This window comes from Solanum verrucosum, unplaced genomic scaffold, assembly GCF_900185275.1.
Source record: "Solanum verrucosum unplaced genomic scaffold, falcon-dt-bn FXZP01000283.1, whole genome shotgun sequence".
Taxonomy (NCBI): domain Eukaryota; kingdom Viridiplantae; phylum Streptophyta; class Magnoliopsida; order Solanales; family Solanaceae; genus Solanum; species Solanum verrucosum.
The window spans coordinates 486,497-505,573 of record NW_026020415.1 but is presented as its reverse complement, the minus strand read 5'-3'; the positions used below and the strand labels follow the sequence as shown (position 1 = coordinate 505,573).

At 28.7% G+C, this 19,077-nt stretch overlaps 2 protein-coding genes across 3 annotated transcripts in view; one reads left to right on the top strand and one right to left on the bottom strand.

Moving 5' to 3' along the window:
* The window catches only part of LOC125840824 (ergosterol biosynthetic protein 28), a 233,934-nt gene that overhangs the window by 111,430 nt on the left and 103,427 nt on the right, over positions 1-19,077 (bottom strand). The window lies entirely within an intron of this gene.
* On the top strand, positions 13,847-18,586 carry LOC125840807 (xylulose kinase 2). The gene is made up of 11 exons (XM_049519778.1): positions 13,847-14,012; positions 14,244-14,901; positions 15,126-15,214; positions 15,742-15,806; positions 16,432-16,487; positions 17,024-17,144; positions 17,228-17,302; positions 17,382-17,435; positions 17,561-17,655; positions 17,782-17,956; positions 18,124-18,586. Exons 1-11 carry the CDS (start codon positions 13,954-13,956, stop codon positions 18,354-18,356), a joined length of 1,680 nt encoding a protein of 559 aa, XP_049375735.1. The 5' UTR covers positions 13,847-13,953; the 3' UTR covers positions 18,357-18,586.

Sequence of the window (19,077 nt, the reverse complement as noted above, 5' to 3'; positions counted from 1 at the left end):
TTTTAAAATTATAGGTCTAAAATTAATTCTTATATATATATACCAATTACCACTTAGAGAAGTGTTATCTAATTTTAGAAAGAAAAATAAAACAAGATAAATATAAAAAATTCAAATTTCTAACCTCGCGGAGAGAGATGCACCCAGTCATAATCCCATTAGGTGATACTTCAAGTGTAGGTTCACACATCTATATTTCAATATTTTTTTAAAAATATAACATTACTATATATAATATCGAAAAGGGACCATGAATTTACGTAAACCCAGTGACCCTCCCTTAAATACGCCTCTGGAGAATTCACTAGACTCCTAGCTAGCAGATGCCTTATAGAAGGAGGGTACTAATCTAACACAACCAAATTTTTTTATTTTTTTTGGAAGTTTCATCGCTGTTTGTTTTGGAAAAGCTAGGAGCAGACATAGCAGGAACTTATTTTGCTAGGTTGATTAAAGCTCTTGCTATCCTTCGTCCAATAATAGTTGTCCATCATATTATTTTGGGATGTCCAATAATATTTGTTCAATTCAACGGGTGTGGCCTGAGTGGGGGTGGCGTCAAAAATTATTTTTTTGCAAAATTTGAAATTCTTTTTAAAAATAACTTTTTTAAGAAAAAAATTGGGGGGGGGGGGGGGTCAGGGTATTGGGCAGGGTAAAAAATGAAATTTAAAAAATCTAAAATATTTTTTCCAAAATAATTTTTGTGTGTGGGGGAGGTGGGTTGGTTTGGGGTAGAGGTAAAAAAATATTTGAAATTTAAAAAATAAGAAAATATAATTTTTTTTTATTTTTTTTTGGAATGAGGAGGGTCAGGTACGGGGTAGGGTAAGATAAAAAAAAATTGAAGGATAAAGTAGAGTTTTGAAAAATGTATTCCTTAATTTTTTAAGGGAAGTCATTTTCCTTAAATTCGAGGAAAATGAGTTGATTTGAAAAATATTTTCCAAAATATTTAAGTCAACCAAACATGGGATTCAAAGTGTGATATAGTAAAAATTATTCTTCTATTTATAGTTTCTTCAGAAGTGTACAAAGTCAATAGTGAACAAGTATTGTTGGACAAAAGAAATATATAATTTTTTAAATGTATTTTAAGTAAAAGTAGGAAAAATAAGTTTTACAAGTAGCATTCCACATTGATTGGTCTTTTACCCTCTTCAAGACTCGTTGTCTTCATGACCTCAATTCTTAAGCCCCAATCCAACTATCTCATCCCTCGTCTTCCATAGTATTTGTCTAGATTTTATATAAATATTTCTAGAGTGGTTGCTTTACACAGAAAAATATAAGTAATTAAGCAACCTATTTATTTCACAATAAGTATTTTCCGTGCAAAACAATTTCAATATTCGTACCGAAGTACAGACATATGAGAATATAGAAGTGTGCAGATTATATCTTCTTGTCTCTCAGACATTTTTTCAGAAAAGATTAAATTCTTTTGCGGTTTAACCACCAACTTATTGGTAAACTTTTAATCAGTACTGTCCAATCTAGTACTAGTAAAACACACTAAAGAATTGTCAAAGGTATAGGGTAGGCTGTTTGTTCACGCTTTTTGAACAAGGACATTTTCACACTATGGCCTTGTAAAAATATCTTCTATTCATAATCCGAATAGTTTTGATTTGCGTTGGGTAAGATTCATTAAAAAGAATTGCTCCATTGAGTTCTTATTCAAGTTTCTTCATTTCCGACGTTAGAACTCTATGAGATACTTATGAAGGTGGAGAAATAAAAAAATCTTACTCTCTCTGTCCTAATTTATGTGACACATTTCATTTTTCGAGAGTCAAACAGTTTAAATTTGACCGAGAATTTGCTCATGAAATCTTCAAATTTTTTAAAATGAAATTTATATATTTGTAAACTACATAAAAAGTACTATAAGTCTCAATAATTGATAGTTCAAAATATTTAAAAGATATAGGACAAATTTACGGTCAAAGATAAACTTGTTTGAATCTCGAAATCCGAAATATGTCACATAAATTGGGACAGAGGAAGTATTTATGAATATGAATTGCAGTTTAGGGGTGTTTTTAACACTTCTGGCTTTGTATTAATTAAGAGTTTCACGGCCCTATAAGAGTTTGAGATCGCTTGTTATATCATGTGCCAGATCATTAGGGTGTATTTAAATTCAGTTAGTCAAGTAGAAAAGTATTTTTGAAATTATCAATAATTCAAAGACGAAATCAAATTCAGAGGTATTTTCAGTATTTATTTCATTAAAAAAAGGTTATAAACTTCTCACATGAATAATATCTGCTAAAGTGAAATTGGAACTTTGAAAAAAATTGGTGATTTGGATTTTAAATTCTAGCCAATTAGCTTCTTTTAATTTATATAATCATTGCATCACTAGAGCCTGATTTTCTTGAAGAAAAAAAGAGAGCAGCCATCTCAGCATATGATCTTTGCAGCCAATTTCGACTTTTGAGTTCACATATAAGTTGTTAAAAGTAAAAGTCCAATTCAGAAGCCCTGCAATAATCTAAGCTTGTTTGCTCAACTTTCGACTATTTTAGTATCTCTAGGTACTAAAAGGTTATTTGGTTTATGAACAGATTATTCTGAGATTATAATTAAGATATTGTGATTATAACAAAAATTATCTACCATATATTCTATATGAAATAGATATCTTATGATTATGATAAAAAAAAAAAAATTGCCCTCATCGTAATTAGTATAGTTATAAATTTTATACTTTTAGATAATTAACCTACATAATCCCTTAGATAGTCTAAAACAATGACGACACTAAAAAAATTCACAATTATAATATTACGAGTTTGAATCCGTCGTCCCATGTCTAATCTGTTATTCCATTTATTTTGGTTATCTTCAATATGTATAGTGTTAGTATTTTCCATTCTTTAATATTTTCATCATAAATTTTTTTTTTATTTTTTTTTTAAAATTATTTTCTTGATCTAAAGGTCTTTCAGAAACACATTCTCTACTATTATTGTCGTCTTGGTCATCTAATTAAAGCTCCCCTCACCCTTTTTTTTTATATATATATATATTACAATAATTGACAATGGGTGATTGGAAGAAAGAATAAAACATATATATATGTGTTCACATTTTAGCAAAATAGGTGCAAGATAATTTGGCTACAAAATTCCAAAGTCGTTGTTATATGTCAAAGATGATAAAGATAAACGCACACGAGATGCCGCATAATAACGACGACTCTTTATGTACTTACTTTGATTCTACTACATCTTCAACATTATTATACTCTATGTCTCTATCTTAGGTACATAAAAAATAATAAAGGGCTTAAAAATAAAAAAATTCTAGAAATTGATGTGTCTGCTCAACAAATTCCCTTTTGTATTTGAAAAAAAAGCAATCTTCTTTAAGAAAAAAAATATTCTAGTTGTTAGCCTATTTTCCACTTCCTTCTGGAAAATTTGTGCTTATCGGTAAAGAATATTTCATTCAACTGCAATATCAATTTAATATCAAGGGTTTTACGTTGTATAGTTGTTCACCAAAATATCAATAACATTCAAATGCAAGTTTCTTCACGTTGTTAGAATGGGTAAAAGTCTCACATTGATTAGGGAATGAATTGGTTGTCTCCTTATATGGACTTGGACAATCATTCCCTCATGGGCTAGCTTTTGGGGTTGAGTTAGGCACACATGTCATATCTTTACATGATATCAGATCCGGGTCCATCCCCGTTTAGACTCTCGGTCCACGCTCCAATTGGGCCTGGGGTGAAGGGGAGTGTTAGAGTGGGTAAAAGTCTCACATTGGTTGGGGAATGGATTGGTGGTCTCCTTATATGGACTTGAGCAATTCTTCCCTGAGCTAGCTTTTGTGGTCGAGTTAGGCTCAAATGTCATATCTTTACATTAACGTACATATTTTATACATAACAAATGTATAGTTTTTTTTTATATTTGACTAGCGATTATGAGTATTTTCGATGGACGGTCAAATATATATGTTACTAATTGGGTTCTTTAGCTTGCTTGCCTCGAGATAACAGTAGTGGGCTTGCTATTTCCATTCCAATATTTCCTCTCTTTTTTCAAACATATTGATAAAAAGATTTTTTCATTCTTTAATACTCACTTCATGTCTAGGGCTGGACATTTAGTGTGTGTCAAATTTAATTTGGGGGTCGTCTAATATTGGGTGAGATAGGTCATACTCTAATACCATGTAAAATTAGGTTTTGAACCTAAATCACACCGCTACCTCAAAAGAAAGGGAATTTCTCAAGGATTATAAGGAGACCACTCATTTCATTAACCATTAATACGATTTTTTCATTCTTTAATAATCTTGTTGAGGAATAACATAGTCTGTATAATCCTACAATGAATATGGTTACAATATTTTAAAGTCGTGTAAAAAATGATAAACGCAACACACACGAGATGCCGCATTGTATGCGACTATGATGTACATTGGATTCTATTAACATTTCAAAGATGATATCTTTGGAGTGTAAAATTGAAGGGGAAAAAAGGAATTATTCCAAATAAGCAATTTGTTATTTGAACCATCCAAATAAATATCCTTTTGTCATTTTGAAAAGGAAGCCTCTATAAAAGAAGTTATATTCCAATTGCCAGCCCATCAAATTCTATCTTTTTTCCCTTCCTTGTTGATAATTTGATCTACTGCTTATCGATGAAGAATATTTTCATTGCGGACCAAAAAAAAAAAAAAGAATGCGGATCGGTTAAAATAATTGCATTCGCTAGCTAAATATACAAAAAAAAATGTATTATTTTATATATACCATATATTAATATATTTGTTTGTTAAGTATTATTATTATTTTAAGAACAACTTTCACATATAGCAAACATAAAAATCATATTTGTATGTTATAACTATAGTTTGCATAATTGCGCTCCATAGCAAATTTTATGTTTGCTATGGAGCTTTTGATTTGTATAATTCGCTAGATAAATTCAATTTTATACAAATTGTTCAGTTTTGTATAAATTCATTTACACATTGTAATTTGTATAATAAGATATGTATTTGTATAATTATAAGTGTATATGACGAAAATATATGTATTTGTATTTGTATATACACTTTTCTCTTGCTTTATACATACATTTGTATACCAAAAATGGCTAATTGTATACCGAACCAGATGGCAAAAAAATGAGATGTTTCTTGCGAATTGCAAATAAAATAAACTATGGCTATAACATTTAATTTGAATTAATAGTTTGCTATTTCATACAATTTTCTCTTATTTTAATAGGCGGTTATTTATGTTATTTTCTCATATTCATTCAGTCAATGATATGCCAGTCGTCTATATAGTTAAAGTTGGGCCTATGTATGATGGGTTTAGGATTTTGGGTCTTTAGTTGTTCTTAGAGCAACTTTCACATATAGCAAACAAAAAAATCATATTTGTATGCTATAGCAAAGTTTGCATAATTGCGCTCCATAGCAAATATATATATGTATAATTCGCTATACATATACAATTGAAAGTTGTTTATTTCGCTATGCATACATACAAAAAGAAGCAATTGTATAATTCGTTGGCTCTTCTTCAGATTTGTATAATTTCGTTGGCAAGCCATTTGTATAAATTGTTGTTAGCCTCTCGTTTGTATAAATTGTTGACAAAAATATTTATATATCAAAAATCACTCTCTCTTTCGCTTTATACAAACATAAATTATACATTATACAAGCATAAAACTAGGCAGGGGAATATTTTTATTGTATAATTATAGGTGTATAGGACGAATATATATGTATTCGCATGTGTATATACAACTTTCTCGCACTTTATACAAACAGAAACGCAATTTATACAATTATGTTGTATAAAACGAGAAAGAGAGAAAGGCAAAAGAGAAGTGGCAGGGGAATATTTTTATTGTATAATTATAGTGTATAGGACGAATATATATGTATTTGCATGTGTATATACAATTTTCTCTCGTTTTATACAAACAGAAACGCAATTTATACAATTTTGTTGTATAAAGCGAGAGAGGCAAGCACAGAGGGAGTGAGCAAGAGAGGAGAGTGGCGAGCGAGAGTTTGAGGGAGAGAGGCGCTGGCAAACAGTTTGCTACAGGACACAATTAAATCAAAGTGTGGTTATACCATTTAATTTGAATTAATAGTTTGCCATTATGTACAATTTTCCCTTGTTCTTAAATGATTGGATTGGACCTCATATGACAGTAATGTGGAAATATTTCTGACCTGAAATAGTACCAATTCTTCATCTTGAAAAACATGGAGATGAGTTGATTCGTGCCAATTTTCGTTAACTTAAGCTATTTTATTTCATTTACTTGTTATATAATGTCAAAAATTCATATTTTATATATTTAATAAAAAGAGTCAAAATTACGCTTAAACCATTTCATTTAGACTATATATATCCGTTAGCTTAGTGGATCCTTTGCCACGTCGGGTGCTATATCAGTACAGAGAATGATTCATTAAGTTGAAAGGTATTTGTGATCCTTAGTGCTAACGACAAGGTAATTTTTCTACCAATGTGAAATGGAGGATAAATATAGATCAAAATTAGGATCAATATGCCCGGTAATCTTGCATTTTCCTATTCAAATTCGAGACAATCCAAATTGAATAAAAGGATAAGAATCCTCATAACAAACGAAAATTAGTTTCGTACTTTGTGCCATTGCATATATATATACTAGATATAGGACCCCGTGCCAGCACGGGGCCCAATATATATTTTGTTTTATTTTAATTTATGTCATATTATGGAATTTGAGAAGTTATTGAAAATTTTATATGATTTTAAAAATATTTTAATTTTTTAGCTATTGTGATTTGTAGTACTTTTTTTTAACATAATTTTGAAAAAAATATTTATTACTCTGTTTGTTCTAATTTATATGGCACACGCAGAATTTCAAATATTAAGCATTTTTTATATGTCTCTTTAATATATTAAGTTGTTAATTATTGTATTTTATTGTACATTTTGAACCTAATTTTTTAATAATATATGTTATTTGCCATGTCCCAATTTATGTGCCATTAATTGATAGATTTGTTGGAGTCGAGAGATTTATTTTGTTAATTATTGTAATTTATATTTTTTTTCCATCAATTTCAAACAATATATGTTGTTAATTGATAGAATACTTTTAATGTAAATTTTTTTAAAAAATATGTGTGACTCTCCATGTCCCAATTTATGTGGCACATGTAAAGTTTTGACAATTAACCAAAATTTTAATACATTTAAAAAAATATTTTTAAGTCGTTAAATTTAAAGTAATAAGTAATTTAAATTGTTGTATTATTTATTACAATTTATAATACTTTTAAAGTAGTTAAAATATTGTACTATTTATTATGATTTATAACACTTTTTTTAAAAAATTTATGTCATATTATGGAATTTGAGAAGTTATTGAAATTTTTATATGATTTTAAAAATATTTTAAATTTTTAGCTATTGTGATTTGTAGTACTTTTTTTAACATAATTTTGAAAATAATATTTATTAATCTATTTGTTCTAATTTATGTGGCAGATGCAGAATTTCAAATATTAACCCTTTTTTATATGTCTCTTTAATATATTAAATTGTTAATTATTGTATTTTATAGTACATTTTGAACCTAATTTTTTAATAATATATGTTATTTGCCATGTCCCAATTTATGTGGCATTAATTGATAGATTTGTTGGAGTGGAGAGATTTATTTTGTTAATTATTGTAATTTATAATTTGTTTTTCGTCAATTTCGTCGACTATTTTTTTTATTAATTATTGTAATTTATTGTTTCTTTTTCGTCAATTTCAAACAATATATGTTTATCATATAATCTATTTTATGTGGTACCAATAGAATTTAGAGAGTCAATTAAATTTTGTATATAAGTTTTAAATAATTAATCTGTTAATTATTGTAATGTATAGTATTACTTATAGTATTTTTAAATATATTTAAATATTATATGTTAGGTTTTTTATCCTAATTTATATGGCATTGATAGAATTTAAAGTGTCAAATAATTGTTAATTATTGTAATAGATAATATGGAGTATTTAAGTCATTTATAGTATAGTATAATTAATATATAATATGTAGTATTTAAGTGTTATATTATGGAATTTGAGAAGTTATTAAATTTTTTATATGATTTTAAAAATATTTTAAATTGTTAGCTATTGTGATTTGCAGTACCCTTTTTTTTACATAATTTTGAAAATAATATTTATTACTCTATTTGTTCTAATTTATATGGCACATGCAGAATTTCAAATATTAACCATTTTTTATATGTCTCTTTAATATATTAAGTTGTTAATTATTGTATTTTATAGTACATTTTGAACCTAATTTTTTAATAATATCTGTTATTTGCCATGTCCCAATTTATGTGCCATTAATTGATAGATTTGTTGGAGTTGAGAGATTTATTTTGTTAATTATTATAATTTATAGTTTCTTTTTCGTCAATTTCAAACAATATATGTTGTTAATTGATAGAATACCTTTAATGTAATTTTTAAAAAAAAATATGTGTGACTGTCCATGTTCCAATTTGTGTGGCACATGTAAAGTTTTGACAATTAACCAAAATTTTAATACATTTAAAAAAATATTTTTAAGTCGTTAAATTTTAAGTAATTTAAATTGTTGTATTATTTATTACAATTTATAATGCTTTTAAAGTAGTTTAAATATTGTACTATTTATTATGATTTATAACACTTTTTTTTAAAATTTATGTCATATTATGGAATTTGAGAAGTTATTGAAATTTTTATATGATTTTAAAAATATTTTAAATTGTTTGCTATTGTGATTTGTAGATTTTTTTTTAACATAATTTTGAAAGTAATATTTATTGCTCTATTTGTTCTAATTTATGTGGCAGATGCAGAATTTCAAATATTAACCCTTTTTTATGTCTCTTTAATATATTAAGTTGTTAATTATTGTATTTTTTAGTACATTTTCAACCTATTTTTTTAATACTATATGTTATTTGCCATGTCCCAATTTATGTGGCATTAATTGATAGATTTGTTGGAGTGGAGAGATTTATTTTGTTAATTATTGTAATTTATAGTTTCTTTTTCGTCAATTTCAAACAATATATGTTGTTAATTGATAGATTTTTTGGAGTGGACAATTTTTTTATTAATTATTGTAATTTATTGTTTCTTTTTCGTCAATTTCAAACAATATATGTTTATTATATAATCTATTTTATGTGGTACCAATAGAATTTAGAGAGTCAATTAAATTTTTTATATAAGTTTTAAATAATTAATCTGTTAATTATTGTAATGTATAGTATTACTTATATTATTTTTAAATATATTTAAATATTATATGTTAGGTTTTTTATCCTAATTTATATGGCATTGATAGAATTTAAAGTGTCAAATAATTGTTAATTATTGTAATAGATAATGTGGAGTATTTAAGTCATTTATAGTATAGTAATTAATATATAATATGTAGTATTTAAGTGTTATATTATGGAATTTGAGAAGTTATTAAAATTTTATATGATTTTAAAAATATTTTAAATTCATAACCATATATTTCAATGTACAAGATTTTGATAAAATAAAATCTTTAAAGTTAAATTATAATGTTTTTGAAATTTAAATTATTAAAACATATATAATGATTTTATAGAAAAAATAATATCATATAAAATTAAATGAAAAGGATAATAAATTCAACTTTTACCATTATAAGGTTGAAAAATATTATTTAAGTGGAAGGAGGTGGGGCCCACTTATATATTTTATATAGTAAGTATTGGACATTTGTAATGATTTAATTGGAACAATGATAGTAAATCCTAGACTCTTCTAATATATAGTAATATAGTAATAAAGTTGGATATGTAAATGATGATGTGACATTTCTTAGAAGCTAAGATTACTATTTATCTAATTTCTCCAATTTTTGAGTTCTTTTGTCATACTAAATACAATATGTTTTATTATAATTACATTCAATATAGTAAACAATATGTTCTAGGAATTAAAACAAAATTATCATTTCAGAAAAAAAAAATGTTAAATTATAATTTTATTATGATTAAGGAAAGATAAAGATATTATTTGAATATCCCATAACCACATTCAATACATTAGAAATTAATTGGATATAACTGTAAATGGAAAATGAATTACCATTTAAGGAAAATAAATGTTTGCAATACCATAATAATTAAGGAGAGAGTAAGATATTATTTTAAGATCCTAATTCGGAACTTTTAATCTACTACTCAATTAAAAAGAAAATGCATTTAATAACATTAAAAAGTTATTAGTTTATATTTTTTTTCTCATTGTACTAATTCAATTGAATCAAACGTAATTTTAAAGATAAAATAACAGCTTCATTTTAATTGTTATGAATATATTTCAAAAAATTATCGTGAAAAGGCTTTTGTTGCACCCTATTTTAATTTTCATATACTGTTATTATTTTTTCTGTCATTTTTCAATGATTTTTTATTTCGATTTAAATTTAATGTTTATTCTTAAAAACTCTGATGGTACAAATTAAGGTGGAGTAGAATATAATAAATGATGATTCTTCTACTAAATAAGAAGATATAATGAAATTGAAAGGGTGAAACTTTTTTTTTTTAAATGGATAGGAAATTCTATTAAGATATCATTACGTCATTATTCAATATATTTTGAATATAAATTTCATTTGCTGATGCATTTGTTTAGTACTCCTTCTGTCCCTAATTATTTGTTAACTTTTCTTTTTATAGTTGTCTCTAATTACTTGTTCATTTTGACAAATCAAGAAAGAACAATTTTTTTACCTATTATACCTTCAATTAAATGACTAATTACTTTGAAAATTGCAGAACTTTTCATCTACTTCATAATTAATAGGGGTAAAATGATAAACTTACTATGTCATTAATTGATTTCTTAATAAATGTGTCAATTTAAAAGTGAACAAGTAATTAGGGACAGAGGGAGTATTACAGTGTTATTTGACATTATGAGATATTTCTTAGACATTTAAGGAGAATGGTGCACGGGAATATATATTATATATTAAAGGATCAACTTCATGCAATGGAAGAATTTGTTATTAGCAAATATATTTGAACTTATTTGATAAAAAATATATTCTTCATCATTTAATAGACGTAAAATTTGTGAAGCTTTAATTTTTTCACAATCTTCATATTATTAAAACAAATAAAAATATTACGATTAAACAACAGAGTAAATATAAAATAAATAAAAAATATTTAATTTGAATGATCGCATGAAGTGCGCCCAAGTTCTCTAGATTAAAACAAAAAAGTAAAATTTAAATGGGTCTAATATAGAATTTCTAGAAATCGAACTTGAAAAATTATGTTAAAAATGGGAAATAAAAAGTGAAATAAATTTAATTGAGAGTTATCCTTCGTCTGTCCCATTTTATGTGACACTTTTTATTTCTCGAGAATCAAATAGTTTAAGTTTGACCATAAATTTGCGTATGATATCTTCAATTTTAAAAAAAAAAAATGGAAAAATTAGATAAATAGTAATCTTAGCTTCTAAGAAATGTCACATCATTATTTACATATCCAACTTTTTTATATATATAAAAGAGTAAAAAAAGAAAAAATAAGTGATTTAAGAAAATTATATAAATAACATTAATGATGAGATGAAGATTAAGAAAAAACGTCAAATAAATTAGTATACGCACAAATTAATATACGGAAGACAAAAGAATTTTTGAAAATATATTTGTGGAAGCTCTTTCTAACAATTGCATATATATATATATTTCATTTTTAAAATATGATTCCCTCCGTTTCGAGTTTAAAAAGATAATAATCTTTAAATTTTAATATTTTTTGTATAGCATATTTAAGATCACAAAATTAAAAAATATTTTAATATATTTGATATATACCACAAAATTTAAATGTACATATAAATTTTAATTTTAATTGATTTCCACCAAATATTATACTTGATATATAATTAGTAAGAGCTAAATGTAATTAGAATTTATTTACTTTCATGTAAAAGAGATGTATCATTTCTGAACATATCCACTGGCTCAAGAGAAGAGTGAGACTCTAATTAATGGGGAGAGCGATTTTAAAAATTTAAATTTACAGAAAGAATAAATTAATTTGGAATTTCTTATGCAAATTATGTGGGTTATTAATATTTTGTATTGGTTGAGAGAGAGATTTTTTAAGTTCCTAATTATTGTAATTTATAGTTATTAGTTTGTTGTGATTTATAGTACTTTTTGCTCATCATTTTTAAATAATATATGTTATTCATGTTCTAATTCACGTGAATAATTATAAATATTTTCAGTTGTTAATTTATTGTGAATTCTAGGACTTTTGACGCCATTTTCAAATAATATAAGATACTGCTTTTATTTTAATTAGCCACGCAAATTTCCATATATGATTTAAAAATATTTTCAGTTGCTAATTATTGTAATTTATAGCATTTCTTATGTAATATTTAATAATACATTTTATTGTATTTATTTAAATTCATGTGACAATGATAGAATTTTAAGAATCAATAAAAAAAATTTAGAAAATCTAATTTCTTTCTTCTATATTTTGTAGCTAAAATATAATAAATGAATTATTAAATATGAAAATGTTAAATTTTCAAGGAAGAAATAAAGTGGGAAAAAATAAAAAAGAAATTGTGAGGAACAAATAAAAGAAGGAAATGAGAATTGTTAATGGGCAATTGGATAACAAAAATTAAAGAAAAATAGAAAAATGTGAAATAGGCAGAAACAAGTAATACGTGTCTGCCAAAGAAAAGGCTGCACACACGTGGGGTCCAAAGTGAAGGTACAATTTATGTTACTTTTGGTACAATTTCGTGTTGCTTTGTTTGTCCTTTTGGTACAACTTGAACTGCTTTTGGTATCACATCTTAAAGCTATGTTAGTCCCAACCCAATAGTACAACTTGAACAGCTTTTGGTATCACTTCTTAAAGCTGTGTTGGTCCTTTCCAACTCTCACTTCTAAATAAGAGTAATATATACATATCTAATAAGTACTCCCTCCGTCCATATTTCCTTTTTTAGTTGTCCCTATTTAGTTGTCCATTTTGACAAATCAAGAAAGGACAACAAATTTTTTCCTATTATACCCTTATTTACACTTCTTGAAAATTGTAAAAGTGTATGTTGTTTCCCTCCAATTTATTTCACTTTAATTCAAATAAGTGGTTGTAATTTTGAAGTGAAAAGTTGTCATAAGGGTAAAATTGTAACTTCACTGTGCTAATCATTGTTGCCTTAATCTGTGTGTCATTTCTAAAGTGGACAACTAAAAAGGGACGGAGGGAGTACAATATTAGATGTTAAATATTGATTAATAAAGATTTGAGACTTGTTCTTGTATTGTATGTTCTGTGTGTTTACCAAATTACTATGCTACCTAACAGTAAGAACAGTCTAAAAGGCTTAATAAAAAATGTGAGAATTGTAAGGCTACAGTTTGTGTTTGTTGCAAGTGCCTAACAATGGTGTTAAATGGAAAAACTTAACCCCTGCATCAATACATAATGCTCATAGACTATTTATTTGTTATGAAAAAACTCAAACATAATGTGTTATTTACTAAAAATAGGTATATCTTTTATAATGTGTCATAATATTTGCTTTCCACTATAATTTATCCAATCTTTTTCGTAAATCCCGTATATACATAAATCAAGTGATAATTACGTGTAATGTATCAATTATCATAGATTACTTTTTTATTTGATTATATAATTCCAATATACAATTTCCTAGTTAAACTTAAATCCAAAGATTAATTCTTTATCCAAATCAAATTCTCTTATAAAACCATCATTATAATCCCTTTTTTTTTTCTTTTCACCTCGTACTATAAATTCCAAATTTCTTTATTGGATTTGGATAGCTTTTTTCTTGTTCTAATGGCGGATTCATCACTCCCACAAGATGCTCTTTTTCTTGGATTTGACAGTTCTACTCAGTAAGTATATATTTTTTCATCAATTACGCTTTCTTCTGATTTCTTTTGCAGAATGTTTGATTGTCAGATCAATTCGTAATGGGTTCGATCAATTTGGTTAATACTCAAAGGTTTTATTAATTTTCCTGTGATGGGTTAGGTTTATTATCAACTGGGTATTTGGGATTTCATGAAAAATTATTAAATTGGGATATGTATAATAAAAAGAAATTATTTTTTTTGTATTATCAGGTCACTGAAGGCTACTGTGCTTGATGCCAATCTGAATATTGTGGCTGCTGAATTGATTAATTTTGATTCTGAGTTATCCCATTACAAAACTGAAGGGGGTGTTTATCGTGACGCGTTAGTAAATGGGAGAATTGTTTCACCCACATTGATGTGGGTAGAGGCATTTGAATTGATTCTTCAGAGACTTGAAAAATCATCAAAATTCGATTTTGGGAAGATTGTTGCTGTTTCAGGTAGTGGACAGCAGCATGGTAGTGTGTTTTGGAAGAAAGGGAGTGCTGCCATATTATCATCTTTAGATGCTAAGAGATCGTTGGTAGAGCAGCTAAATGATGCTTTTTCGACGAAAGAATCTCCGATATGGATGGACAGCAGCACGACGGAACAATGCAAGGCGATAGAGAAGGCTGTTGGAGGGGCGATGGAGTTGTCTAGACTTACTGGTTCTCGTGCATATGAGAGGTTTACTGGTCCGCAGATCCGGAGATTGTTTGAGACACAACCGGAGGTTTATAATAATACTGAGAGGATCTCCCTTGTTAGCTCCTTCATGGCATCTTTGCTTATTGGGGACTATGCCAGCATTGATCACACGGATGGTGCAGGGATGAATTTGATGGACATTAAGCAGAGGGCGTGGTCCGATATCATTTTGAAGGTATTCTGGTTTGTAATAAGAATAGAAGGCCTTTCGCACCCAAAGCAAGAATCATAACTAGACCAAATGTCTTCCTGTTCTATTTATATTTTTATTAGAAATTCTTGGTTAATATTATAATGTGTTGGTGAAGAAACTAATGCTTATCTATTCTTCTTTATTAGGTTTTGATTGAATCTTAAACATGTTCGGTTGGTTAATTTGTGCTTTACTTGCTTCTCCAGGCCACAGCTCCGGGTTTGGAGGAAAAACTTGGAAAATTAGCTCCTGCACATGCTGTTGCTGGATCTATTGCTGCCTATTTTGTGGAGAGGTAGATCATTATATGTTTTCCTTGCTTTAAACTCAATTTCATCAGAAGAAATTTAAAGCTTTCTTTTTTTACTTTTCGTTCTGACCAATATTCTTGAGCTAAATCAATGGGTGTTCAAGGGACCTTAGAAATTCACTGGTGATGATCAAATTGGAATTTGGATCTTCAAAGAGGATCTAGTAGAAACTAATCACCCATTCAATCAGGAGTCAGCCAAGTGCATTAGCTATAAATTCATCCAACCCCCTAAACTAGTTTACAAAATAGAATTCGGATTTCGAACTCTATAAATCAAGTGGGCCAAGGTAGAATCCCGCGTCCTAGAACCCATAATGTTCAGATCCTGAATCCATCTCTGCATTCAATACAATGTCTGTATTGTCCTCTTCTCTATTTTTGCTGGTTCGGTGCTTAGCTGGGTTCACAATGTTCTACACCAAAGCTTTGCTCTTTTTTAGGTGTTAGTATAGATACTTTTCCTTATATTTGCTAACTGTGTGTTAAATCTTCCATAAACCGCTTTTCAGTTATCACTTCAACAAAGACTGTTTGATCATTCAATGGTCTGGAGACAATCCCAACAGCTTGGCAGGTGAGAGGATTTTGCTGAAAATTCTGTGTGTATTTTCTGTTAGATACTTCTCTCGCTTGCTATGTGGTCATTGTTTTGGGATGTTCACCTGTATAGTTTACTGCAAATGATGCGCACTGCCAGATGGTTTTGATTCCCATACTGTATATGTCAAACTTATGAAGGCCCTAATTCAATTATATTTTGTTCCCAATTCAACATCCCAACTTTTCTCCATCAAAGTTGATGGGGATGGGGCTGAGTATCGAGTTACTCGACTCTCGAGTATGGACATAGAAGTAGATTTCTCTGATGTATTAGAATTAAGTTCTGGGCCATCAGCTAGTTTTTGGGCTTTATATATTGTTCAATTATCTTAGAGCTTATGGTATAATCTCGTAAACATTCACTCACAAGTTTGATTTATGATAAATTGATAATCCTTGAGACATAACTTTGCATGTGAGGAGGTCCAAAAAAGTTGTCGCGCTTATCTGTTTTAGAACTAAATCTTTTTTTTTTTTGTGTGTGTGTGTGATTTTGCCATTCTGCCTTTGTACAGTACTGCTTTTCATGTATATCAACCTAAAAGTTGTATTAGCTTATAGTTTACTATGTCCTGATTACTTGGCTTTCTGACATGTAGGGTTGACTTTAAATACTCCAGGAGATCTGGCAATTAGTCTTGGCACTAGTGATACAGTAAGTTTGAATTTTTTTTATTTGTTTTGGTTGTTACTAGTACCATAATATCGCCCTTTTTTATGATATAATAGTTCAATTTTTTATAGTTCTTATGCAAGTAGAAGTAAGTTGGGGTTTTCCCATTTGTTTGGGTTGTTATTAGAGGCTGTTTGGATGGGTTTATAGCTTTTGACTTATAAGTCAAAAGCCATAAGTTAGGAGTTCTAAGTATCATAATATTGGCTCTTTTTGTTTCTATATGATATAATAGTTCTACTTTTGATAATTGTTATGCAAATAGACCAAAGAAAATAAAGCTATTTACTAATTGGAAATCTCCACGTAAAGGCATGAAGGGCTAAACAATGCTGGCGACGGTACTTATCATATTGTCTTCTAGCTAAAGGACTAAAATCTTTGCCTATGTGTTTAGTGCTTCTGTCGCATCACCCTGGACTTGCTGCTTCTCTCTTACATTATCACAAACATTCTTTGGAAACAGTATTGTACATATTCTTGATATGGAGGCCAAATGATGCTCTTTCTTTTAAAAGGTTTTCGGAATAACAAAGGATCATAATCCAAGCATGGAAGGGCATGTTTTCCCTAATCCCGTCGATACCGAAAGCTACATGGTAATGTTGTGCTATAAAAATGGATCACTGGCTCGTGAAGGTAACATATTGATCTCAGCAGATAGTAGACCAGGATTAGTACCTAAAGTCAATTTTATTGAATATGAACCATATCGTTGGCAGATATACGCAATCATTGTGCTGAAAAGTCTTGGGATGTTTTCAACAAATATCTGCAGCAAACTCCTCCACTAAATGGTTAGTAAAAGTGTACAACAATGATGTACATATATACTATTTCTTCTGGGATTTGAAATGATTCTGATATCTGCTGCAGGTGGTAGATTAGGATTTTACTATAAGGATTTTGAGATACTGCCACCCCTCCCAGGTAAGCTCACTAGTTTGTTAGCATTTAAAAAGTTGATCTTTATCTGTGAGTGTGTATCTTGCTCCTTATTTTCATCAAAACAAATATGCTGGTAATTCTAAGTAAGAAATAACTGGTTCATGCAGTTGGTTTCCACCGCTATATCCTTGAGAACTTCACGGGAGATTCTCTTGATGGAATAAAAGAGCAGGAAGTGCAAGAGTTTGATCCCCCTTCTGAGGTTAGGAGTTAAAACAGTGTTCATTTGAAGATACTTGCCTGCTCATTTGCACATTTTGTGCATAGATATCAAGTGGACATTCAAGCAGAAGTAACTTACATTTATGAATCACAAATTTATCTGCAGGTCCGAGCCATCGTAGAGGGACAACTTCTTTCCAAGAGAGCTCATGCTGAAAGATTTGGAATGCCTTCTCCTCCAAAGCGAATAATTGCAACTGGAGGTGCTTCTGCTAACAATTCCATTCTAAGCTTGATAGCTTCTATCTTTGGATGTGATGTTTACATTGTTCAACAGCCAGGTTAGTTAATCTCTCGGTTGTTTCCTTTCACTTACATACCTCATCGGTCTACTGCCTATCCAGTAGGTCGCTATCCCTAACTAAGAATAACTACTTGTACGACAACCTAATCAAGAATGACATGGATGGATTGTCATCGTCCCTTAAATCTTGTTTCCTACTTGCAGACTCGGCTTCCCTAGGTGCTGCTTTGAGGGCTGCTCATGGTTGGTTATGCAACAAGAAGGGCAGTTTTGTGCCGATTTCATCCATGTACATGAACAAGATGGACAAGACATCACTTAACTGCAAGCTCGCAGCAACAGCAGGAGACCAGAAGCTTGTCGCCAAGTATGCTACATTGATGAAGAAGAGAATTGAAATTGAGAATCGCCTCGTTGAAAAACTGGGGCGTTTGTGATCTTTATTTATCCTTGAGCCTGATGAGAACTCTCTTTAAAAAATAAATTCCAGTAAGAATAAACCTATAATACTCTCTGTAAACAGATTCGACAAGCCTATCAGATGATTGAATATTTGAATTCATGATGATTTGCGCCTTAAGTTTTAGTGGTGATGCCATATGACATATAAATGAATAAGAGATTAGTAAGATAGCCAGTGTATATATAATTACATTGCACAACTTGAGAGAGAGAATATAACTGTTTTTATGCATGATTTGCTCTTTAACAAGTTCTCAAATGCAACATGTCTTGCTCAAGTGGTGTTCTTGACTTCTTGTTTTGCCAAACTCCGAAAATCTACTTATTTTGACAAGTGTTTTTTTGCAAGGATAGATTGTGTCTGACTAATCAATATGAAAAACGCTTTTAAATTGCATCCACTATTTGAATACACTTCCCCCCTACAAACTTGGTTTAAATACTTTAACTCTAAATAAAAAATTTAAATACGCATTTTGGCAAAAGTAAAACCTAACCAAACAGGCTATAACTCATGAAATATTGGAAGTGCAACAATAGAGGAACAAAACAGAAAACGATGTGTCTTTTAAGTATTTGTCTCTTATTTCCTAATTAAAATTAAAATATCTATCCATCAAATGTGACAATAGAAAATATTTATCATGGATAGTCTACCACATGATGGGGAAAGGTGATAAGTTGTTTACGTTTAGA